This window comes from Abrus precatorius, unplaced genomic scaffold (genome assembly GCF_003935025.1).
Source record: "Abrus precatorius isolate BTA unplaced genomic scaffold, Abrus_2018 Scaffold10, whole genome shotgun sequence".
NCBI lineage: Eukaryota > Viridiplantae > Streptophyta > Magnoliopsida > Fabales > Fabaceae > Abrus > Abrus precatorius.
Window position 1 is genome coordinate 34,436,745 of NW_020874292.1, and position 24,784 is coordinate 34,461,528.

Below are 24,784 nucleotides of genomic sequence, written 5' to 3' on the forward strand. Positions count from 1 at the left end.
TTTAGTTAATAAGATTAACCTAATCATTCAAGTAAAAATTATTCATTAATGCTTTCGACAGTTTCAAAATTTCTATCAGGATACTTTTAAAAAATGTGTACTTCAGAATGATAATTATATCTAAACTCAATATATATTAATTTTAATGTGTTACTTTTGATGTGTTACTTTTAAGATAAGCTTTTAGTAATTAAAGAGTCTGTGTTTTATTTTGAATAACTTACCATAAAAACTTGGCGATATAAGGAATATCTCTAATATGTTTATATAAGTAACCATAATAACTTATCATAATGATTTAAATTTTCTAAAACTTAAATTACATCCTTTGATTAGTGCTTTTATTATTAGCTTTTTAATTGATTTTAGAATTAAAATAATGTTTTTATTTTACTAATCTGTTAAAAAATAATAAAAAATTATATTTTATTTAATTAAATGCGAACAATAAATTTAAAGTTTTAGGATTTAAGTGTACAGATATTAATGAAAATAGGCATAAATATTAAAGATAATGTATACTATTGTGTTTTCTTAAAAGGCTGACATGAAATTAATATTCTACTATCATGTTACCAACACTTAATCTATTGTCATTGATAAGTATATTTGATGATGTTTTAGAAGGATATACTATTTACATTTAAATACATAAATTTTATTAATAAGTGTTATATATTACTTTTTAATTAATGTATGCTTTCTTTATTCATATTTACATATATTTTTTTTTTCAAAACACCGTGTTATAGTTATTTTTTCCATATAAAAATAGAGTCACAGAGATATTTTATAGTATCAATTAACATAACATTAACCATATAAACAGTGTTTTTTCGGTTTAATATTATACATTTTCTAAATACTCTTCAGTTTAAAAATTTAAAAATTATTTTTGTTGAATATTAAATAAATTCACAGTTGTATTTTATCTGTTTTAATAACAACATTTTTTATAAAAAAAATAATTCTAATTAATAATTTTTTTTTAACAACATGCGATTTACGATAAAAAGTTCCAGTGAAAAGATGACAACGTTGTTACCTTAGTCAGTGTATGCTTCTTGTTTCAGAATTTTGACAATTTCTTGATTTCAGTTTTACCAGAAAGATTCCTTTACCATGGTATCACACTGAAACTAAGAGAGAGAAAGTGAGAGAGGCACTGTCTTAGCACAGAAACAGCATTTTCATCACATTCGTTCCTAACCTTTTCCTAATTTCCCTCTGTTTTACGCATGCTTTCTGTAGCCACCTTCTATATTCTTCTTTCTTTCCTTTTCCTTCTCTTCTCTTCCTTTCAACTTCACAAGAATTTTGATGCAAAAATCTCCCACTTTTTGCCCTTCAAAACTTGAGACATTGAGCTCTTGGGTCATGTGAAATCATGCTGCAAGTTTGGATTTTCTGCTTCTGGGTTGCTTCTCCTTGATTTCAGGGGTGTTTCTGGCATCTGTATTGATTTTGAGTTTGTAGCAATTGTTTGGATCCATGTTCAGGATGTGTGAATGAGCAGCCAAAGGGGTTTATTGTTTTTGTTATTTGATGTTAGTAGTGGATGATTAAAGTTACTGTTTTTGGAGGTAGGGTTTGAACTTTGAAGTCTTTGTGTGTTTATTATAATAATTTCTCTAATTGGGTATTTTATTTTGCTGGATTTGGAATCTGGGTGCCTGTGATTTTGTTCATTTTTTTTTTACTTGGGGGGGTTTTGAATTTTGATTCATGGAGGCTCAATTTGAGGGAAAAAATCAGTATTTGTATGGACTTGTGGTGCCAGAGATGAAGGGTGTTGGGAAGAGAAGTTTGGAATGGGATTTGAACGATTGGAAATGGGATGGAGATCTTTTTACTGCTAGGCAACTGAATTCAGTGCCATCAGATTGTAGGAGTCGTCAATTGTTTCCTACTGATCCTGAAATTCTTTCAAATGTTGATACTTCTAACAATTTGTCTTCTGGATATGATGATATCAACCATGGGGAAGGAAAGAGAGAATTGGAGAAAAGGAGGAGAGGCGTTGTTGATGAAGGGGTGGAGATGAATGATGAAGCTGGTTCTCTTAATTTGAACCTCGGAGGTCAAGTATACCCTATCATGGAAGGGGAGGAAAAGAGTGGGAAGAAGACAAAGATAACTGGGACTACTTCGAGCCGTGCTGTTTGTCAAGTGGAAGATTGTCGAGCTGATCTTAGTAATGCAAAGGATTACCATCGTCGCCACAAAGTTTGTGATATGCATTCTAAGGCTACCAAGGCACTAGTTGGGAATGTTATGCAGAGATTCTGCCAACAGTGTAGCAGGTTAGTTAGGTTATGCAATGATAGTTTCTTGGAGAGAACATCTCATATTTATGATATGGTTGTTTAAAACCTGCTTTACGTGCATTTTTAGTTTCCCGAATATTTACTTTAGCATCCCTGTTAGTGTGCAACTTGTTAAATTTATGGCAGGTTTCATGTTCTTCAAGAGTTTGATGAAGGGAAGAGAAGTTGCCGTAGGCGTCTGGCTGGCCATAATAAGAGGAGGAGGAAAACACATCCTGATTCTACTGTAGTTAGTGGTGGATCTCAGAATGAAGAAAAGGGCAGTAGCTATCTGTTAATGAGTCTGCTAAGGATACTGTCCAATATGCATTGTGAGTTTGTGTGTAATCCGAAGTTTATCTACTTGGCATTCTTCATGACCCTAGTTTATTTATTTGGCTGCTTATGAGCTTGTTGTTTCATCTATATACATCCTCTCTGTCTGGGGCAAAAGCTGATCATCAGAAAATTAAAAAAAATGGAAGTTTCTGCATGGATGACATCTTGTTCTAATATGTTAAGTGATATCTTTGTTCTTGTGGTTTTATGCTTTGATGCTGAAACTAGCATAATTGAATTTCTAAAGAGATAAGATGAAAAAAAACTTTTTTGGATAATGGTGGTGGCAATGGTGGCTGTGGAGGTGACGGTTGTTGAAGTATTAAACATAGGTGGCTGGAGTTGTTATATGGTGTGTAGAGTGCATCTTATTTATCCTTGTTTCTTGGAATTAGAATTGGTGTTTGGGTTAAGAATTGAGAAGGGATATAGATAGTTGCTTTTTCATTTCCTAGGAATTATTCTGAATTAGAATTCCAATTCTGAAATCTTAAAGGCATACCAAATATGAAATTTAGTACTGGCCCCGCTTTAAGTCCATCTAGTGAGATTCTTTAGGTTGGTTGTCTCATTGATTGTTTTCCTAATTCAGGTAGCTGGAAGTATTTGTACTAAAAAATATGAATAATTTAACATAATGTTTGATGTTTATATTGTTCCTTTTTGTTGTTTGATATGGTTTGCTTTTTCTTCATCATAGGCTCTCTGGGTTTGAATCTCTGTTTATTAGTAATTTAGTATTACAGTAACAAGTGTAGTGAGTTTAGATGCCCAACATTTATGCTTGAAGGTGGAATAGTAAAGTCTTAATAGGTAATCAGTGCTGAAATGATAATGCTAATGGGGATGATTTGGGATGTGTTATGTTGTGAATATGATATGTGGCCTGATTGTGATGTTTAGTGATGCTAATAGGAATTTATTTGAATAAAAGACTTGCTTCTTGCTTAGTTGCTATGAAAATTATGAGTCTTTTTCTCAGATGGTATTGAAAGCTTTCTTCACCAGTAAGTTATTTCTACTTGAAACCTAGGTGGTTTATTTTGAGCAATTTAGCTTGACACTTTTGCTTTACCATGGATTTACAATTGCCAAACGGATTGGAAGATCATATTCAGTTATGGAATTTAGCCCAAATTGATCATTGGATATGGAATATGATAAAAATTGATTCACCAAAATTGTGACTGTTATGAAGTATTTGGTCAACACAAAATGTGCATTAATGATTCTGTTTTGTTGTCTTTATTGACTGAGTATCATTATCATTATATTTTATTTTCATGTGCTTTCCAAATTTTGGGCGCATAAATATTGGATGACAAGAAAGCTGGAAGGTTTACAATGACACCCTTCTAGTGAGAGTGTGTTGTGCTGAAATATTTCATGAAAAAGATGAAATCTGGTTTTTGAGCTTATTCTAATTATCTCTGTTTTGGAACTTTTATGTCTGTCTACTGTAAAGTCTTTTTTCTTCATTAGCATACTGATTTGATAAGACATGTGCCTTCTATAAATTGCAGCAAATGGCTCGGATGAACCGAGAAACCAAGATGTTCTATCTCATCTGCTGAGGAACCTTGCAAGTCTGGCTGGTACAACAAATGGAAGAAATATAGCATCTTTATTAGAGGGATCTCAAGATTTGGTAAAAGCTGGGACATCTGGAGCTGCACAGGATGTTCCAAACACAAATTCAAATGGTGCTGAACCATCCAGACCTTGTGGTTCTTCTATCAAGATCAATGATGGTCTAATCCGTCAGGACCCTCCAGAGTCTAGGTTACAATGTGAGACAATTCCTGCTAATGATATGGCTCAAAAATGTATAGCTTCAGGCAGTGGTGGAGTAGGACGTTTAAAATCTCCTCCAGGACCACAGTCCTCAAATTTACTTCTTTCAAGGGACAGTCTTCCACCCCATTCAGTTGCAGCAGAGACTACAGTTGGAAGAATTGGGTTAAGTAATATTGACCTAAACAATGTATATGATGATGTACAGGATTATGCTGAGTACCCCATGAATTCTCGTCCTCCAGTGCCTTTAGGGATCGAGTCTCTTGATAATCCCTTACAGGTCCAATGTGACTCTCTCAAGTCAAGTCCACCACAGACAAGTAGAAACTCTGATTCAACCTCTACCCAGTCGCCATCTAGTTCGAGTGGAGAAGCTCAGGTATATTATTTTAGTAATTTGAATTCATTTCCTTATTACTGTATATTTTGATATTGTTTCTATTACTATTTTATCAAATATTAGAGGTAACATAAGGCACTTGATTTATCATGTAGAGTTATAGACTATAAAGGATCCTTGGATGGGTATATTATGTTTATTTTTGAAACAACCTTATAATTCATTCGTTTCTTTCCTTTTTTTTTTTTTTTTGTTTCAATTTATTTGTCACCTAATCTAAATATTCTTGTAGATTTCTCAGCCATGGCAAAATCCAATGGTTACCTAATGTAAATTTGTTAACATCATCCTTTTATATTTGTTGAATTCACAAAAGTCATGGTCTATATCAAGAATAGAACATTCCTCCTTCTCCCCAGTTTGGATTTTGAATTTTTTTAATGTAACACTGTTTTCTTGCGGCTGTCAGAAGTTTGCATTTATTGACATGTTATGTATCTTTTCTTTTTTACAGAGTCGCACTGATCGAATTGTTTTCAAACTATTTGGCAAGGCTCCAAATGATTTCCCCCTTGCTCTCCGATCTCAGGTACTTTTTCCTGGCTTGAAATTGCTATACACTATTTCACTGCATTATTTCTTTGTGGTGTTTGATTTATGTTTTCCTTTGCGTACCAGGTCCTTAACTGGTTATCCCACAGTCCCACTGAGATAGAGAGCTATATAAGACCAGGCTGTATCATATTAACCATATATCTCCGTCTGGAAAATTCTGCATGGGAGGAGGTATAATTTGATATAATATTGCATTTTGGTTGCCTACTGGAACTGTCGGAACAATAAAATATATAGATGTGCTTATTTATTATTATTTGATAATGCAGCTATGCTGTAATCTAGGATCCAGCTTGAGAAAGCTTGCCTCATCAAATGATTCTTTTTGGAGAACAGGATGGGTATATACAAGAGTGCGGCACTCTGTAGCTTTTCTTTATAATGGTTTGTTCTCTCTCACTGTTTGTGTTTGCATTCTGATTCTTTCAACTATCATTATAATCTTCTATCATCTTACTTAGGTAACTAAAATATATATTTTTACTTCTTACATCTGCTGCAGGTCAGGTGGTCTTAGATGTGCCATTGCGCCTCAAAAGCCCACAGAGTAGTAAGATTTTGTGCATTAAACCGCTTGCTGTCTCTCAAACTGCTAGTGTTCAATTTATTGTGAAAGGATTCAACCTTTTCCAGTCTAACACAAGGTAAATCTCTATTCTGATGATAGTCATATATGTTTAGTTGAGACTTTTCTTGCTCCAAAAGAGCATGGTAGTGCCTGTGGAGGCATAATGTGAGCTATACTTGTGTTATTTGGTGGAGATATTCATATACTCTCAGACCTTTGGCAATATAAACAGACAGTATTTTGAAATAATATGTAGCTACATATATTAATTAATGTTATGCAGCACTTTCCCAGGCACTTGAGTAGTTTTGAAAATGAAAGAGAGAGAGAGAGAGAGAGAAAGTAGGAAACGTTACCTTAATGTCCTGGATATAATTACCTATGATTTGGGAAGAGAGGAAGATCCATGTTATGGATTTTTTTTACGGGAATCAATCTAGAAGTTAATCCATTCCTCTTGATTTCAGGTTGCTTTGTTCACTTGAAGGGAAATATCTGGTACAAGATAGTTGTTATAATCTGATTGATGGAACAAATACAGCCATTGAACATCATGAACTTCAACGTCTCAGTTTCTCTTGTCATATACCGAATGTGACTGGAAGAGGGTTTATTGAGGTGGTATCTACTCCTTCTTATAAATTTTTTACCCTGAGCATATATATTTTTGTGCTGGCCCTCTTTTTAGCAAAGTAAAAATCTAAAATATGCTTTAAGTTCAAAAGTAATTCCTGCATTCCTCACTGTGAACTTTAATTTACTGAAGCTCAGAAGGAACTGGAGCTTATTTTTGAGTTTTCCTTTGTTAATTTATCTGTTATTGGATATATGCTGTTATTTTTGCCTGCCATTGGACACTTCAGCTTAAATTAACTTTGAGTTGGCCATGGTTGTTTACAGTTTTAGGTTTTCTTATGAACTACTGAAAAATCAATCTGAATATGAATGAGACTAAGGGGTTTTTGTTTTGGTTTTTAATTTTTAAAAATTACATTGTAAAATAGTTTTAAAAAATGGTTTTTAGGAAGAAAATGAAAATAGAACTTGTTTGTTGGTTTAGTTTTTAAAAATGTTTTTACGATGAGAAAATAAAAAAAATCTAAACACCTTAAAACTATTCTTGTTTTTTAGTTTTAAAAATTGAAAATGAAAAATTATTCTTAAAAATTGTTTTTAAGAACTCATCTTAACAAACAAATTTTATTTTTTTTAACTTTTAAAAAGAGAAAATTGTTTTTCAAAACAGAAAACAAACAAGCTTTCCCTTCCCCCTTTTTCGTGTTGAGTCCTCAAGTTATATACAATTATCATGTGGCTTGGTTTTTTTCTTTGGCAAAACTAGATATGTAAAATAGATGCTTTGTTTGCAACACTAAACTATACATTTTCAAATCTTTTTTCTCTCTATTTATCTAACTTTTGAAGCTTTATTTTCATCTCTGATTTGATAATCTTTATTCTTTATTCAGGTGGAAGATAATGGACTTAGCGGCTGTTCCTTTCCATTTATTGTAGCAGAGCAAGAAATTTGTTCAGAGATTTGTAAGCTGGAGAGTGTCATTGAGGCAGCGGAGACTGCTGATGACATCCAGATAAAAACCAAACTAATGGAAGAGAAGACTCGAGCATTGTATTTCATACAAGAAATGGGTTGGCTCCTTCATAGAAGTCGTGTAAAAGTTAGGCTAGGTCCCATGGCACCTGGCCAAGAATGCTTCCATTTTAATCGGTTCACGTGGCTTGTTGGATTCTCTATGGACCATGATTGGTGTGCTGTGATGAAAAAACTCTTGGACATCATCTTTGAGGGTGCTGTTGATACAGGAGAGCATACCTCTGCTGAGCTTGCATTGTTGGACATGGGTCTTCTGCATAGAGCTGTAAAGAGAAATTGCAGGCCCATGGTGGAACTATTGTTAAAATTTGTGCCAGTTAAAGCTTCAGATGGTGGAGACAGTAAGGAGAAGCAAGTCAACAAGTCCCCTGACAGGTTCTTATTTAGACCTGATATTGTTGGGCCTGCTGGGTTGACTCCCCTTCATATTGCAGCAAGTATGCATGGCTCGGAGAATGTATTGGAAGCATTAACAGATGATCCAGGAATGGTAATTCCTTTCATTTCTGTATGCATCATATATCTTCTGTAAATTCTTTAGATATTATTACCTTCACGGGTGGTAGAGGTAGGTATGGAGACTACAGTGAGACCATTATTATTTAGAGCACATTTTGATAAGAGCTTACTTATGCGTTTACTTAATAAAAGCATATCACATGAGCTCATTTTTAAAAATTTCACCACAAGCTTTATTGAAATAAGTTAAAAATTATTGAAGAGTCATACGCCCCTTTTGTAACCTTCCAAACACCTATCTAGTGCTTATTATAAGCTCAAAAAAAGCTCCAAGATCTTCCAATCGTTCCTTTATTTTGTGATCACTTAAAAGCACTATCTCTCTTCCCCTCTTTTTCACCTTGCTGGGCAAGCTCCTCTGCAGGCTTCAGTTCATTCTCAATGCTTAACTGAATTACAAGTGTAAGGATTTAATACAACGTGCCTTTATTCCTTTGTTTGCCATGTTCAGGTAGGAACTGAGGCATGGAAAAGTGCTCGTGACACTACAGGTTTGACTCCCAACGACTATGCATCGCTGCGGGGCTACTACTCCTACATTCAACTTGTCCAGAGGAAAACAAGCAAGAAATGCGAAAGTGAACACGTGCTTGACATCCCAGGCACCCTTGTAGATAGTAACATAAAGCAGAAACAGTTAGATGGGCATAGATCATCAAAAGTCTCTAGTTTGCAGACTGAGAAAATTGAAATAACATCAATGCCACATCAGTGTGGGCTATGCCAGCGCAAGCTGGCGTATGGTGGCACGAGAAGGGCACTGGTTTATAGGCCAGCAATGCTGTCAATGGTGGCCATTGCAGCTGTGTGTGTCTGTGTGGCTTTGCTCTTCAAAAGCTCACCCAAAGTTTATTATGTTTTCCAACCTTTCAGCTGGGAATCATTGGAGTATGGATCAATCTAGTGTTGTATATCAGATATTCTTTGCACTAGGCCTGCACTTTTTTTGTTCTTTTAAAGTGTGAAAGTCTTAGTTCTGGGGTATATACATCAGTGATAGTAGCTGTCATCAAAATACACAGGGAAGGTTTACACCTTCACTTTAGATGTTCAGCACAAAATGTTCACTATGCTGTCTACCAAATGTCAGGTAGATGGTGTTATTAGGTCATGTATATGCAACAATTATGATGATAGGGTAAGCTTGCCAGAATTTAGGAGGGTACCTTGTATTAGTCAATAAATATAAAAGATTTATTACAGGTGAGATGAGTATACTTTGAAGTTATCATGATTTATTATGAAAATTATATAAGCTAATAGATGCACTTGACTGGTAACATGAGAATTATGTAATTTGCAGGCAACTTTAGATTGAATTTTGTTGTCATTATGTTGTATTTTCAACCATTGGAATATGTATTGAGATTTACGTTACAATATTTAAATTTTCTGTCTTAAATATTGTAATGTCAATTGAACATACCGGAAGAAGTTTCTATGAACCTTTTTACTGCTCATAATTTTTTCCTTATTATATTTGTAACGGAGGGTTGTTATCTCTTACATCCAAATAATTTTATTGAAATTTGTACAAAACTAAAATATGAATAGATTATAATTTTGCAAAATTTCATTGATTCTTGACTACTATGGAATATTTTCGGTAAAAATCCTACGTAATTTTTTCTACTTCAAATATTTTCTTACACAATTGTAAGAATGCTATGTTTTGTAAGAATGCTATGTTTTTACGCTGAAGATAGACCAAAACTTGTCCCAGAAAATCATTTAAAACAAGTTCATATTTGATTTTTTTTTTTCTCTCCACCTTTTTCCCTTACAAATTCATCTAAATTTTAAAATAATGCACTAAACAACATTTATGTAAGACTAAAAGATACCTTTGCTGTTGCATGGGTTATTTTATTAATCTTACAGTTATATATTGTTTTAAAAATCATATATTTAGAATATAGGCTTTGTAATGGTTTAGAATGTTTCACAGGGAATAATGTCAACTTAACAAATGGAAATCATATATAAAAGTTAGTTGAACAGTTCCTATGTGCTACCTACAAATTATTGGTGGTGTTATATTTATTTAAGATCAGTTTGATATATGTTAGGGAGGATGATATAATACTAAGGCTAATAATAATCATACTAAAAAAATTATTTTAACAAAATCTTTAAAGTAGTCAACTGCGTGTGTTATGCATAATAACAGTAACAATATATTCTTATTCTTATTAGTAGTAGTAGTACTAACTTGAGCTTGAAGGACTTGTAATTGTCAATTTTTCAATTGTTACACTTGAAAAATGTTCTGTAATTAAGTTTATTATTATGATGGAGTACTGTAGCTTTGGAGTGATCAAGTAGATTAAAATAAATTCAAATTTTGAAAAAAATTTCAATTGTTAGGTAAAAAAGAGTTCTGTAGCTTTGGAGGCAAAACTTTGTACATGTGCTGGATATATGGCAACAAAAATTTGAGGAATATTTTTTTAGAATGACACGTGTGCTAGAATAATTATTTTAAATATGAATTGAAATGGAATAGATAAAGTAAATATTAGATAGGCTAGGCTATTTAAAAAAATAAATAAATACCGAGTGCATGTATTAATTAGCGTGTAATTATTATGGATTCAAGTTCGAGAATTTGAAAATACGGTTTTATTAAATATTTGATGAAAAAAATTAAATGTTACTTTAATGATTTGGTAAAGAAAATTAAAAATATAGATGATAACATTTTGTATTTAAGTAAAGAAAAAATTACAAAAATTAATCTTTTTACTCTTTCTTTATTTAAATTTTTTTTCTTTCATCTTATTTTCTTTTCTCTGAAAGAAACTAGGTAAAACTAGTTCAAATGTTTAACTTTAAAAGAAAATATATCAAAATTGATGTTAAATAATTGCTAAATTAAATTGAACTTAAAATTCAAACTAATAATTTTCCAGTATATTCTGAACTGTGTCTGCTTGCATCTACACTTCAATGGCTTCCATATCACAGTCACACTCATTTTCTTCTCCCATTCTCTCTTCTCCCCTTCACCACGCCAAGTCCAACCCCATTTTTCGGGTTACCCGCATCTCACTCGTAGTTTCGGCTTCAGCATCTTCCTTTTCTCTCTCTTCGCTATCCAAAAACAAACAACGAAACCAAAGTAAATTTCCCGAAACATTGTTTCGTGAGAGTATGGAGAAGACAACCATTAACAAAAAGAAGAAAAAGAAGAAGAAGAAGGAAAAAGAGAACAGCGCTAAAGTTTGGGTCCACACTCTCCCCGAAACCTTATCTTATCACATTCACAAGAAGCACTGGAATATAGCCCTTCAGGTTAGTCATCACTACCCCCTTGTACTTCAAAAATTACCCTTTTCTTTTTCTTTTTAGCAACATATTGGAAAATTACGAAAGTTAGAGGGAAAAAGTTTAAATTTTTGTTACTTGATAAATTAGGGGCAATTGTGCTGTTCTTCAATGTGCCTCGAGCACACCCACACACTCATGGAGAAAATTTACGAGATTTATATTCAAATTTAGATCAAAATACAAATTTATTGTAGTTAATACTCATTTATAAATTAGTCTCATGTATGAAAAAAAGACATGTTTTAGTTTGTATACAAGGGTTGACTAAGCTTTGGTTCCTGCTATTTTAATAATATTAGGGATTAAAGCATAAGTTGTATAGAATAGATAAGGGCCAAAGTGTAATGAAAAACTCATAGGTTTTGAAATATAACTTTTTTTTTAACATAAGAACTAATTCGTTAATAGATGTCAAACTACAGTTATAAACTCATAAAGGAGTAGCATAGTACTGAAGTGGGGTTTTTATCTGTTGTTAGAAATTTGTGTTTGTTCCAAAATATTGTGATTGACTGATCTACTAAAGCATATCGACTATTTGGTGTAGCTCTTAGAGTACAAAAGAATATCTTCTGTTATGGGAATTCTAATGAATATTATACTCAATTATTGTTTTGAATGCACAGTTATTTGACATGCTTAGAGAGCAACCCTATTACCAACCCAGAGAGGAGACTTACATGAGACTCATTGTGTTGCTTAGAAAATCCGGCCAACCCCATCATGCCCATCAGCTTTTTAACTCTATAATTGAAGATGGTTGTGAAAGTACCAAACTTTATACAGCCTTAATTGCAGCTTATTGTCAGAACAACCTAGTTGATGAGGCATTCTCAATTCTTGATGAGATGAAGAACCTCCCTCATTGCCAGCCTGATATTTTCACTTACACTACCTTGATAAAAGCTCATGTGGATGCTTTGAACTTTGAAATGGTTGAGTTGCTGTATGATGAAATGGCTGAAAGATCTATCATGCCAAACACCCTCACCCAGAACATCGTTCTTGGTGGTTGTGCTAAGGCAGAGAAGTTTGATCAGATGGAGAAAATACTGTCTAGTATGATGGAGAGCACTGCATGCAAGCCCGATATTTTGACAATGAATGCAGTCATCAGGGTCTTTGGTGATAAGGGTCAGACTGATATGATGGAGAAATGGTATGAGAGGTTTCGTAGTTTTGGGATACAACCAAAAACAAGCACTTTTGATATTTTAATTGGAGCTTATGGTAATAAAAAAATGTATGACAAAATGTCATCTGTTATGCAGTATATGCGCAAGGTACAATGTCCATGGACTACCTCAACTTATAACAATGTGATTGAGGCATTTGCAGCTGGAGGTGATGCTGAAAACTTGGAATCTACTTTTGATCAGATGCGTGCCGAGGGTTTGAAAGCAGATACTAAAACTTTCTGCTGCCTTATCAATGGTTATGCCAATGCAGGTATCTTCCATAAAGTAATTAATAGTGTTAGTTTGGCTGAGAAGCTTCAGATACCTGAGAATACTTCCTTTTACAATGCAATCATATCTGCATGTGCAAGGGAAGATGCTTTGAGGGAAATGGAAAGAGCTTTCAAGCGTATGAAAGAAAAACAATGTCAACCAGATGACACAACGTATACTGTCATGATTGAGGCATACAGAAAAGAAGGCATGAATGACAAGATTTACTATCTGGAGCAGGAAAAGCAGATGATATCTGATGACAAAATATTGAATGTGCCTGAGGTAATCCTTGGCTGATTTATGGTTCAAAGACAGAGTGCTAATTCATGTGCCCCTCCTCCATCTTTTTGAAGCAGCGGTTGGTAGTTTTTGTAATTTGATGTGAACGAATGATTAGTTGGGTCTTCGTGCTTCTTTCCTTGTGATGAATGACAACTCCTTCCCAACATGATGTAAGTTTATAGTAAATATTGTTGGCATCCATTTTTCATTTTGATGCTGATAGATAGTATGATCCTTGAAAGACACAATAGAATCTTGAATGCCCTAAAATGACAATAATACTTTCGTGAATTGTAAACAGACACTAAAAATTCACACTATATTGATAGTAATTTGAAAAGAGATACCAACATAGGGAATCCAATGAGTTGTTTATAAATTGTAATATAAGAGTATTCTTGCGTTTAAAACCTTAGCCAATTAGTTATACTTTTATTTTCCTCGAGTATTGTTGAGTAAGATAGCCAGTGGAAATATTTGTACAACATACTGCATATACTTTAGAGTTTGAAGTTGTGTAGATTCTTTTGACATGTATATTTGTTTTTCAGATTGAGTGCTTATTTCCCACTTGGAAAAGTGTTGCTTTCATAGGCATGGCATAAACTACTCCGTTATTTTGCGGGAACTGGGTAGCTGGTTGAAAGAAGTTCCTTGAATCTGGTAATAGCCACTTTCTTTTAGCTCTATGTGTATCCTTAGAAATAGAAATAGTAATTCTAATGGATGATCATTATGGTTATAATTGTATAATTGCACCTAAGGGTTAAAAGTTGATTGATAAAATGCATTTCCTAGCCAGTAAATTTCAGTCAACTAGATGCTCAAAGTCACAGGTAAAGACTATTTGAAGTCCATGCATTTACCATTTAAAAAAAAAAAAGATTAGTTGAAGTCCTGTTTCTAATTGTGGAGGGGAGAGTAACGGAGGGTGCTGAAAATCTTCGTTGTATAAAAAAGAGTAAGGACACTCTTTAATAATGACTTCATTGCACTTTTGATCCTCGTGCTTATTTGATTTTAGTCTCCCAATATTTAATTGTAGTTCTTATTTTTTTAATTAAGCAAATTTCATCCATCCACAAAATTGTTAATTCAATTTTTAACAGTTGGTTGGGTGATTATTATAATGCTCTGGGGGATGTTATGCAGTGCTCCTCCCTTTCATTTCAATGATAATTTTTTATTAAAAATATTTGAATTATATTGAAAATCACAAAAGAAAGTCTACTATATTTTTTGAATTTTTTTTTTCTTCTTTTAGTTCTTTAACCAATGTCTAAGAATATTGGTTAGCATTTACCTAAAACTTCAGATTTATTGATTTATACCTTCATCAGTATGCTTTTGAATCAAACAATGGCACACACGTACACTCGTTATGTATGTGAATGATTCTACAACATTTTTAAATACTATTCAATGTTAAATAATAATAATAATAAACCCACATGTCATTCTGTAATTTGAGAACAAGAATATGGTAGACCCAAAAAAAAAAAAGGGATATGAGAAAAATATATAAAAACGAGTGGTCATAAATTCCAGAAAAATATTTTGCTGTTTTTCATCAACTTTATACCATTTGCTTTTGTGATTTTTGCTGTTTAGTTTAAGTACTTCACCTTTTCCTTTGCTTTCTAGCTTTGTATTAAGTCAGGTTTAGGCCGATAATTGAACTAGGCAAGCAATTTTTATTTTTTATTTTCAAAAAAATTTGTTTAAGTTATCCCATGAGATAAATAATCTCATCTTAAATGAAGTTAAGACATGATATTAAAATTTGCATCGATATTTTATTTTTCTTTTCATAAGCAAAATTTTATTAGTCCACTTAAGATCTAATTATTTATTCCATTTTTTTAAGCAGCTTAGGGTCTTATAATTTGGAAAGAAGAGGGTCGCTTTCTTTTTAGTATCACTTGTACATCAAATTTTTAAGTTGCGATTACTCAATGTGTTCAACGAATAAAAAATTGCAAACACAACCAAATTTGAATTTATCGATTTGTTGACTCAGCCATTGCGTGCAATCTATTACTGCATTTTCTCTTTTAAGTTCAGTTTCTTTCTTTATAATTTGTTTGCTGCATTTTGAAGCTGTGTATATTGATTAATTTCAAATGAAGATAACGCTGACAAAATGTATTAATTGATTGAGGGGATTGGGAAATGTTACTCGGATCTTGCAATGCAATTGGTTTAACGATTTGTTTATTGTATCCATCAGATATTGAAGAGATGGAATTAAGAATTAATGCTTCTCCCACATGTTACAATGGTGTAGCAGGAATTCTTATGCTTCAGCTTCACAATTCCCAGAAAATTTTATGATTCTTGCACTGCGGTCATCATACTAAATAAAATAAAATATCAATCATAACTCAACCTAGGTTTAATTTGAATAAATTTTTAATAAAAATTTATAATAAAAATTAAAAAAATATAAATTAAAATTAACTTATACATTTGAGTTTTTTGAAAAGTTAACCAAAGGGTTTTTCAAAAAATGTAAAATACATGACTTACATTTAACTTATAAAAAGTTTAAATCATTTTATATATTATTTTTCTCATTAATATTATTTACCTAAACAGAGCAATAGAGTTTTATTGTTTTTTCTAAACAGTATATAGCAACTGATGCAGCTGGCATTTTCTGTTCGAAGATCTAACATTAAAGACATGCACGAATGTGGAGGCACATGATGCTAAATCTCCATTTCATCATGTTGCAGTGGGAGCAAACATGTATGGATTTAAACCAAATTAAATATGAATAATTAATTATATTTTAACTTATAAATAGTACGTAATAAATAATTAATAGTAAATTTTTATTTGAAACTATAATACTTAATAATACTGATGTACTGAATTATATTAAATTTATATATTAACATTTAAGCAGTGATTTTGAAGTTTCAACATTTAATATCTTCAATATTGTACATTTTTCCTTAAGGGTAAGATAAATGAAAAATAAAATCTAGCTGTGAAGTTAAATATTCCACTGAAGGGGACAAGTTAAGCCAAAGAACCGAAGAATGAAGAAATCTCTTTAGAAGACATGCATCTCGGAAATCAAGAGAAAGTTGATCAAATTACACGATTTCCTATGCTATAAGTTCAATATTTATGAAAATATATTATGATAAAAAAAATTTTAATGACTCACATAAAAAAAGAGTTAAATAAAGTTATTAGTCCCTAAAATATCATATTTTGAATTTTGTTAATTGTACTCATTGTCAAATTCAACAAAATTTTTATAAAAACTTAAAAAAAACTAGAAATTTTTCTAAAGACTAATTAGTTAATTAAGTTTAAAATGTCTGAGAACCTATTTATAATAAATGTTTATTAAAAATTATATAGTATTACTAAATCTAATGCATTGATAATATTAAATATTGAAGTTTTTAATTAAAAAATTATTAATTTATTTACGTGTGTCATTAAACGCACGTTAAAATATTATTAATAAAAATAAATATACCTATAGTTTATGACAGCAATAACTATATCGACTTGTTTAAGAAACTTGCAGGGTTGATTCCGATAGATGGTGTGTATCAATTAAGTTTTTAAGTGATCTTAAATTATCTTTCAAAAAAGTTTGTTTCTGAATTAATTATTAAAGGATTATGACAATGATTAAATTTATCATTTTATATTATTACTTTAATATTTCAAAAAAAAAATGTGACGATGATTTTGTTTTAATAATAGAATATACAATTGTTATGCAATTAGATTATTACTCTCACTGTTCCATAACGTTCACAAGTGATTGAAAATGAATGAGATATAGCTGATAGATGGTGGTCCAATATGAGCAATGGTTACTCAGAATGTGCACAAGTGGCCTTTGTATCGTGGCAATATGCAAAATCATTACGAAGAAGAAAAAACCATTATTTCTCTGCATCCACCATTTTTGTTCCTTTGCTCAGCATTAAATCTAAACAAGTGGTTTTGATAGTTCCACCTGTTTTTATAAGGTGATCCATTGTTGTTTTCTACTCACTCTGCCAAAGAAAATGTTCTTTACTCGTTATTTTCTTTGGATCGTTTTCTTTGTTTTTTCACACCTCATCATATTTTCATGGCTCATTGGCCTAGTTTGCAGCTGAAAGATAACCCTTTTTTTTTGTCCCATTCGGGTCCACTGCTGCAAACGACAGCACCAGAATGTGAAGTGATTTTAGTGTGAATAAAACTTGTTTAAATTATTGTTTGCCAACAAAATTTGTTTCAATTTTTCGTAATTTTCTTTTACTAATTCTACTACTGTTGGTGAAGTTATGACACGATATGCTTTAGTAGATTAAATAATTAAAAAAATGAAAGTTAAAAAAAAACTGTGATGTTTGAATTGACTGTTTCAATTATTTGTAATTTTCTTTTACTTTGGTAAATTATAAAATAATAGAAACTAAAATGATTGATAATTATGTATATTAAGAATCTAAATGAAATTTTACTTGTTTTTTTAAAAATAATATGAACCAAAATTATTGTTTAATAGAAAGAAAAATCTATTTCAGGTTTTTTATTCCTTCCAATTTTATTCTTTGAATTGTTTACCACAGAAAACATGAAAGTGCTCCCACAAAATCGTACTTGCAATGGACAGGATCTTTTGAAAATTGGCCTAAACTGCATTGGTACTGTTCCCACCAACCAAGCACTGACTTCACTTATCGAATGCGAAGCATCACTGTGCTTGTGACTTGTTTCTTAGCAGGGAACGTGCTTTTGACTTGAGAAACAACAAAAGTGTAATTACCACGGATTTGTCTAAGTACTAGTTTGCTTATTGATTTATTTAATATAATACAAATTTTAAATAATATTTTTTATTAAAAATTATAATTTTTGAATCATATATTCTTGAACACAGGTTAAAGAAATTTTTTATTTAAAACTGAAGAATCAATTTTTGTAATTTACAATATAAAACATCCGTTTTAATAAGAATATGTGATTCAAATTATTGCGTATTATTATACATAGGCTAAAAAAATCATTTATTTAGAGTTGAAGAGCCACTTTTTGTACTTCTCAATACAACACACATTTTTAATTAAAAGTAAATTATGACTCGAATTAATTTACATGTCTCAAATATTCAACAGTTTTAAATTAATTTATTTAATTGTAAACCAAATAGTCATTAAATTATCTCAAAATAAATAATCTCAACTTAAAAAGAACTAATAAAATTTTATTTTAAAAGGTTAAACAAATAATTAATATAAATTTGAATATAGTATTTAAACTACATCAAATTACATAATATAAAATTATTTATCTCACAAAATAACTAGTCCAATCTCAATTACCACACTCATCTACACATTCACCGGACCATAGGAAACAGTCACCGAACAAATAAGTTGTCTTTAATCAAATTCTTCTGATCTATTGCGCTCAATTATCACTTGGCAATCAAAATAGCAACACTTTTACAGCATGCAAACTTGTACAATTGTCATTTGCCAGTTCATAATATCTTCTTTTATGGCATTGATTGATGAGCACAAAGTGCCACAACCGACAAGGTTTGCTTGGCTGTTAATTGGTGTGTTAAAATGAACATAAAAGTCATTGAGAACTGTAGTATATTCACATATATAAAATTTTCCTAGTAAATCAGAAAATGCACAAATTCATTGAAAGTGCAGCAAGTCACATAAAATTTTATACTCCCTTTAATTAGAGATTATTACATATTTTGAGCATAAATCCTGAGAGAACATTTTTTTTTTATCATGTAAAATATATATGTTCTGAGCGAACACATACAAGTACACAAAAAAAAAATTGAAAAAAAAAAATACAGAAAGCAAAACAAAACAGAAGTATGAGAGGAGGGGAAAGAGACATGGATAAAATTTTAATAATCAGAGATACTAGGAAGCCAATAGGCACATGCAAAAGTCCCTGCTATGATGAACTTTGGAACCACTTAAGCAGGCACCTTTCCCCCCTTGAGAGGCTTCACAACCTCCCACGTAAAGTCAGTGTCATCTCTACCAAAATGTCCATAAGCAGCAGTCTTCAAGAACCTGCCACCCCTTTTGAGATCAAGGTTGATAGAGATCATGCCAGGCCTAAAATCAAAGTTCTCCTTCACAATTTTGAGGATTTCCTTGTCAGGGATCTTTCCAGTGCCATATGAGTCAACAAAGACAGACAAAGGCTCAGGTACACCAATGGCATAAGACACTTGCACAAGGCACCTTCTAGCGAGTCCATTTGCAACTATGCTCTTAGCAGCTTGTCTCACAATGTAAGCTCCACTCCTATCAACTTTTGTTGGGTCCTTTCCTGAGAAAGCACCACCACCGTGTGCGCCCCATCCTCCATAAGTGTCAATGATGATCTTGCGGCCAGTGAGACCAGCATCACCATGAGGACCACCAATGACAAACCTACCAGAAGGGTTAAGGTGGAAAATGGTCTTCTCATCAAGGTACTTCTCAGGGATCACAGGCTTGATAACATGCTCTTTGAGATCAGAAGCAATTTCATCATTTGTCACTGTCTCATCATGCTGTGTAGAGATAAGCACAGTGTGGACACGGATAGGAACCATTGCACCCTTGTCATTGAAATACTCAACAGTGACTTGGGTCTTGCCATCAGGCCTCAACCAAGGGCAAGTTCCATTCTTGCGCACTTCAGTGAGGCGAGCCCCAAGCTTGGTGGCAAGAACATGACTCAATGGCATGAGTTCAGGGGTCTCATCAGTGGCATAGCCAAACATGTGACCTTGGTCACCAGCACCAATCTCCTCAGGCCTCTTTGTGAGATGGCCATGCACACCCTGAGCAATATCAGGGCTTTGTTGCTCAATGTTGACAAGGACCTTGCAGTTGTCAGCATCAAGACCAACATCATCGGACACAAACCCAATGTTTCTGCAAGTGTCACGCACAATCTTCTCATAGTCAACGTTGGCTTTGGTTGTGATCTCTCCAAAGACCATCACCATGTTGGTCTTGGTGCAGGTTTCACAAGCAACCTTGCTATCTGGGTCTTGTTCCAAGCAAGCATCGAGCACAGCATCAGAGATCTGATCACATAGCTTGTCAGGGTGTCCCTCGTTCACTGATTCAGATGTGAATAGGAATGTCTCCATGGCCATCTTTAATAACTGTAAAATCACAGCAAACCAAAACATAAAAAATTAGCACCTAAAACAAAACTCTCAAAGAAAGAGCACCAGCATGACTACAATTTAAACAGAAGTACAGAACAGTCTAACCCAACCCATTTCAAATCATGCCTCCCAAATCAGCTAGAACACTAGAATCAACAAATCCCACCAAAATTCAAGTTCAAAATTTGCTCTTTCGCTAAATCCAGCACAACACACACATTGTACCCGCTGTAGGAACCTACCAAATCTCACCAAATCAAGAAAAACAAAATTCACTGAGAAATTGTCACAAACTAGATGAAAAATGGCACCAAAAGCACATCAATTATCCAGATCTAAATTCCCAAAAGCGAATTCCATCACAACCGGAGAAACTAGCAAGTCAAAATGCAGATCAGATTTCTACTCCAGACAACAACATTCAGTTAAACCGGGTTCAAGAAACCAAGACCGACCCAGTTGAGGAAAAAGCAAAACAAACCAACCCAGAAGCCCAAAATCCAAACTTGAACCCTTGGATCTACAGAGAGAAAAACACGTGCAGCACAGCACAGCACAGCACCGAACCGAAACAACTCAAATGAAAGCTAAAAGAAAATGAAGAAAGAGAAGAATAACAGTACCTGACAAAAGAGGCACAAAGAAGAGAGGTAACTGGATTGAGAGAGAGAGAAAAGGGTGGTTGCTTGAACAGAGAGAACCCGCTTAGAAGTGGTTGTGTCTGCTCAAGCTGTGTGAGTCCAAAGGGAAGACTCGGGTGCGGATTTATAGGCATAGGTTGGGGGTGGGTGGAGTGCAATAAATGACTGAAAAGCCCCTGTGATGCAAGATCTGAGTTAGATTCATCATTCATCCACTTCCCACGCTTATGCCACGTGGACGGCTGAGATTCTATCTCAGGTGAATCTCAGCCGTGTAGATGATCAAGGACACGGTGTCGTCGGTGGGTGAGAGGAGCAGTGAATGAGAGATAAAAATGTCATGGCCACCACAACGCGCTTCCATGTGGACCCCATTACTTAAGAGTTATTTACTTCATTTTTTTTTTAATTTTTATTTAATCATTAAAATATTATGGTACAAATCTTATTATAAAACTAATAATGTTTTACATGTCTTTAAGCACTAACATTTTGATTACCTACCCCCAAACACAACCATGGTACTTGTTGTCGTTGTGGTGGTGGTGGTTGGTTTTATGGTTTTTGACTCTTATGGTCCCAATCTGGATTGATATGAATTGGATATTGGGACAGTGAGAATTCCAGTTTTTTCTCTTTCAATTCCGTGTAGACAAATGCTATTCTCTCCCTAATTTGATTTTCTTCTTATTTTATGCGCGTGACAACTTTTAGTAGGCAGTGATCAACTTCTTTTATTCATGCTTTGATTTTGCATAGCTGCGTTTTAATTGGAGAGGGAGTTGTTAATTTGTGTATAAATTTTAGTAAATAGTGGAGTTTAAATTTGTTACATATATGATGGATATAATATAAAAAAATCCTTGTATTGCACGTGCTATTAAATAGTTAGTGTACATGAGATTTAACAGGCTGCTTTTATAAAGGGTTATTTTTATATTTGCACACTCACTAAATAAGTGTGAAGTAGGTGAGATAAGACCCAAAAAAAATGTGATAGATAGTGTGATAAAAAATAATATTAAATTTAAAAGTAAGTGTGAGAATGTAATTATTTTGTAATTTACAAATAATAAGAAGTTAGACCCACTTTATTAATACGTTTGAGATAACTTTTAATGAAAAATCAGACAAAAAGGGTAGTAAACTGGTAAAGAATGAAAAACACAAGAAATAAATTTTAAAAGACTATATTGAGAATAAATAAACTAAATTATCTATACTTTTGAATTGGTAAGTAAATATAGAACCTGGTTGTGCAAATTAGAATTATACATGAGTGAGTTATGAATTTGTAAAATAAAAAACAATAATCATTCAAATTTTATCATTAAAACATTAAACAAAATAATGTTAGTTAAATTAGGTTAAATTAAAAGTTTGATCCTTACATTAGGTTAGTTTGTAGCGTTTTTTTAAAAGGGATTTTCTCTTCTAACTGTGATATTCTGTTGTTTGTTCTAAAAGTTCAACTTGTAATATCATTTTCTCATGACACGTATACATTAATTCTTTAAAGAATATTCTTCTGATTTTATTTTATTTTTTTTACTTTTTCGATAGTGTGTATCTGAAATTTTTTGAATTGTTTAAATGTTGATCTTCTGATATACTTTCAATGACGTACTCTTATTCTCATTAAGATACAAGGATACAGAGACGCTTGAGGAGATCTATAAAGCATTTTATAAGATAAGTTTGAAAATTTTGTCATTTAATAAACACATAAATATTAAAAAAATTATGTAAAAGTGTTGACTCGCCAAGGAAAAATGCTTGCCTTTCTCATTTGAAAACATGTTGTAAAAACATGCAAAGTTATGATATTATACTACCCCTAATATTATATTATACTATACCCCTCGAAAAGATGTTGTTCTTTAATGTTATGCTGTCAAAAAAATTAGTTTAACATTAAGTTTATTGTTACACGTAACATAGTTATGAAATTGGTTAAAATTAGTTTTAGTTACAAGTTATAAAAATAATTAAAATAGTCTTGACAAGAACTCGCAATCTAACTATCTTAAGGCTTTGGATCAGATGTAATATCTAAATCAGTTTGTATAATTTGTTTGTAATCGAATGAAAATCTTTGTAATGATTTAGTCAAAATAATTAAAAAAATTAAACATAACCCTGAGGTTGTTGTAAGTGAATCGATTTATATTTTTTTTTTCTGTTATCCTTTATATTATCTGAATAAACTTAGTATTTTTAAAGTAATGTCTTTTTTAATTAACGAAAGTTGGTTTGAGTAGTAAAGTCTTGATATTGCTAAAAAAAAGTCTCGCGTTTGAACTTTTGCGAGTTGTGAGTGATGCCTTTTTTAAAATATATCATTTGATTGACTTGTTTGTGGACCGACAATAATTGAACAATATTTTTTTATATATAAATTTATTTTAAAAAAAAGAAAACTTATTCAATCTTTTCTCTTTTTTCTTATCTCACTTTTATTTATGAAAAAAAAAATTAAAGAGTAAAGATTCTAATTCATCCTTTTAAAATGATCTCTTTACATAACTGATGAGTAAAAAAAGTTGTCATGAGATATTATGTCTTAGTTTTATATTTGACATGCTCTTCTCCTTTAAAAGATATGTGTATTTGTATGACTTATTACACAATGTCACACCTACAAATTATAAGATTTTTAGAAGCAACATATTTGTATGACTTTTTCTCAAAACAAACCATTGACAGTAATTATTGAATTCCTTAATCCTTACTTTTATTAAATTGTTTCGTTGATAGTAATTTCTTCCATGTTAATATTTGGTGGAGGATTCTTAAAGATTCACAAAAAGAATGACTTTTGAGTTTTTCTCATTTTATAGGCAGGAGAAATGCTCTTTTAACAAAACTCATAGTTTTTAAATGTGAATTATATTATACTTAATTTCATAACTTTAAACATGTGATTTACAGCCTAAAAGCAATGAATGTTTCAATAAAAAAAAATATTTTAACTTTTATACTCACCGTTTAAGACATTTTTAATTAATTTCACAGTAATTAAAATATTAGCATCCTCTATATTTTTAAGGATCCAAACAAAGTGACAACTCGTTAAATTAAAGTTTAGAATATTTAATTATGTGAAGATTTTTTTTTACTAGTATAGTGTATTTCTTTACTCTTTAAGATATAATTTCTTTACCGACTTTATTTTTTTAAAAAAAAATTCATAAAAATTATTAAAAAGTTGGTCGACATGAGATCATTATTTTGTCTTTTCAATATTGTATAACTAAATAAAAGACTATCATCCACCGTTAAGCCAAGACTAAAATATAGAAAATACTATTAAATTACTGCCTTTGGTCTGGAACTTTATTTTCTTTTCTTTTAGACGTGTGTTGTGTCGAAAGAAAATAATTTACTGAACTTGAAAATATAGAATGTACTTAAGCTTTTGCTAAAATGTACTTAGTAATTATTAAGGGGAGTTCGTTCATATGATTCAAGTAGCTAAAGACAATTTATGAATTTGGTTTGCATCTAATTATTTTTATTAACAAATAATTTATAATCCATTTATAAAAATCACATGCAAATTGTGCTTAGAAAAAAGGTTTTGACAGAAAATACTATATTTTTATGGTATCAACATCTCATGAGATCAGCATCAATTATTCTGAACCTCTCTTATGACTTGCATGCATGCGTTCACTAATCAACGAATTTCGTTTTTCATTTTTGTTCGAAACACATTTAGTAGGAAACATTTTCTTACAATTAGTTTATGATGCCACCAAACACAGGAAGTAAGTAGGGAAGACATATTCAAAGGGAAACACAACG

The 24,784-nt window shown here is 32.0% G+C and overlaps 3 protein-coding genes across 7 annotated transcripts; 2 read left to right on the forward strand and 1 right to left on the reverse strand.

Moving 5' to 3' along the window:
* Positions 1-1,111: 1,111 nt before the first annotated feature.
* On the forward strand, positions 1,112-9,556 carry LOC113869750 (squamosa promoter-binding-like protein 1). 2 transcript variants are annotated; one of them, XM_027506220.1, is made up of 11 exons: positions 1,112-2,303; positions 2,454-2,648; positions 4,191-4,821; positions 5,297-5,371; positions 5,461-5,568; positions 5,667-5,781; positions 5,900-6,041; positions 6,433-6,583; positions 7,435-7,896; positions 7,930-8,070; positions 8,551-9,434. In XM_027506220.1, exons 1-11 carry the CDS (start codon positions 1,726-1,728, stop codon positions 9,001-9,003), a joined length of 3,051 nt encoding a protein of 1,016 aa, XP_027362021.1. In that variant the 5' UTR covers positions 1,112-1,725; the 3' UTR covers positions 9,004-9,434. The 2 variants fall into 2 exon arrangements, with proteins under 2 accessions (XP_027362021.1, XP_027362012.1); XM_027506211.1 differs by having other exon boundaries at positions 2,454-2,638; positions 4,169-4,821; positions 7,435-8,070; positions 8,551-9,556.
* A 1,436-nt stretch (positions 9,557-10,992) lies between these two features.
* Positions 10,993-14,140, forward strand: LOC113849906 (pentatricopeptide repeat-containing protein At3g06430, chloroplastic-like). Of its 3 annotated transcripts, XR_003502154.1 has the most exons (4): positions 10,993-11,393; positions 12,056-12,878; positions 12,984-13,335; positions 13,717-13,869. XR_003502154.1 is itself a non-coding variant. In XM_027480156.1 (2 exons), the coding sequence occupies exons 1-2, from the start codon at positions 11,049-11,051 to the stop codon at positions 13,178-13,180; spliced, it is 1,470 nt and encodes a 489-aa protein (XP_027335957.1). In that variant the 5' UTR covers positions 10,994-11,048; the 3' UTR covers positions 13,181-13,686. The 3 variants fall into 3 exon arrangements, 1 of the variants encoding a protein (XP_027335957.1); XR_003502153.1 differs by having other exon boundaries at positions 10,994-11,393; positions 12,056-13,335; positions 13,717-14,140; XM_027480156.1 differs by lacking the exon at positions 13,717-13,869 and having other exon boundaries at positions 10,994-11,393; positions 12,056-13,686.
* Positions 14,141-17,040: 2,900 nt separating this feature from the next.
* Positions 17,041-21,078, reverse strand: LOC113869613 (S-adenosylmethionine synthase). 2 transcript variants are annotated; one of them, XM_027506041.1, is made up of 2 exons: positions 20,960-21,078; positions 17,041-20,330 (listed from the first exon to the last, which is right to left on the reverse strand). In XM_027506041.1, the coding sequence occupies exon 2, from the start codon at positions 20,319-20,321 to the stop codon at positions 19,140-19,142; it is 1,182 nt and encodes a 393-aa protein (XP_027361842.1). In that variant the 5' UTR covers positions 20,322-20,330; positions 20,960-21,078; the 3' UTR covers positions 17,041-19,139. The 2 variants fall into 2 exon arrangements, with proteins under 2 accessions (XP_027361842.1, XP_027361850.1); XM_027506049.1 differs by having other exon boundaries at positions 20,447-21,073.
* Between the last annotated feature and the right edge of the window lie 3,706 nt (positions 21,079-24,784).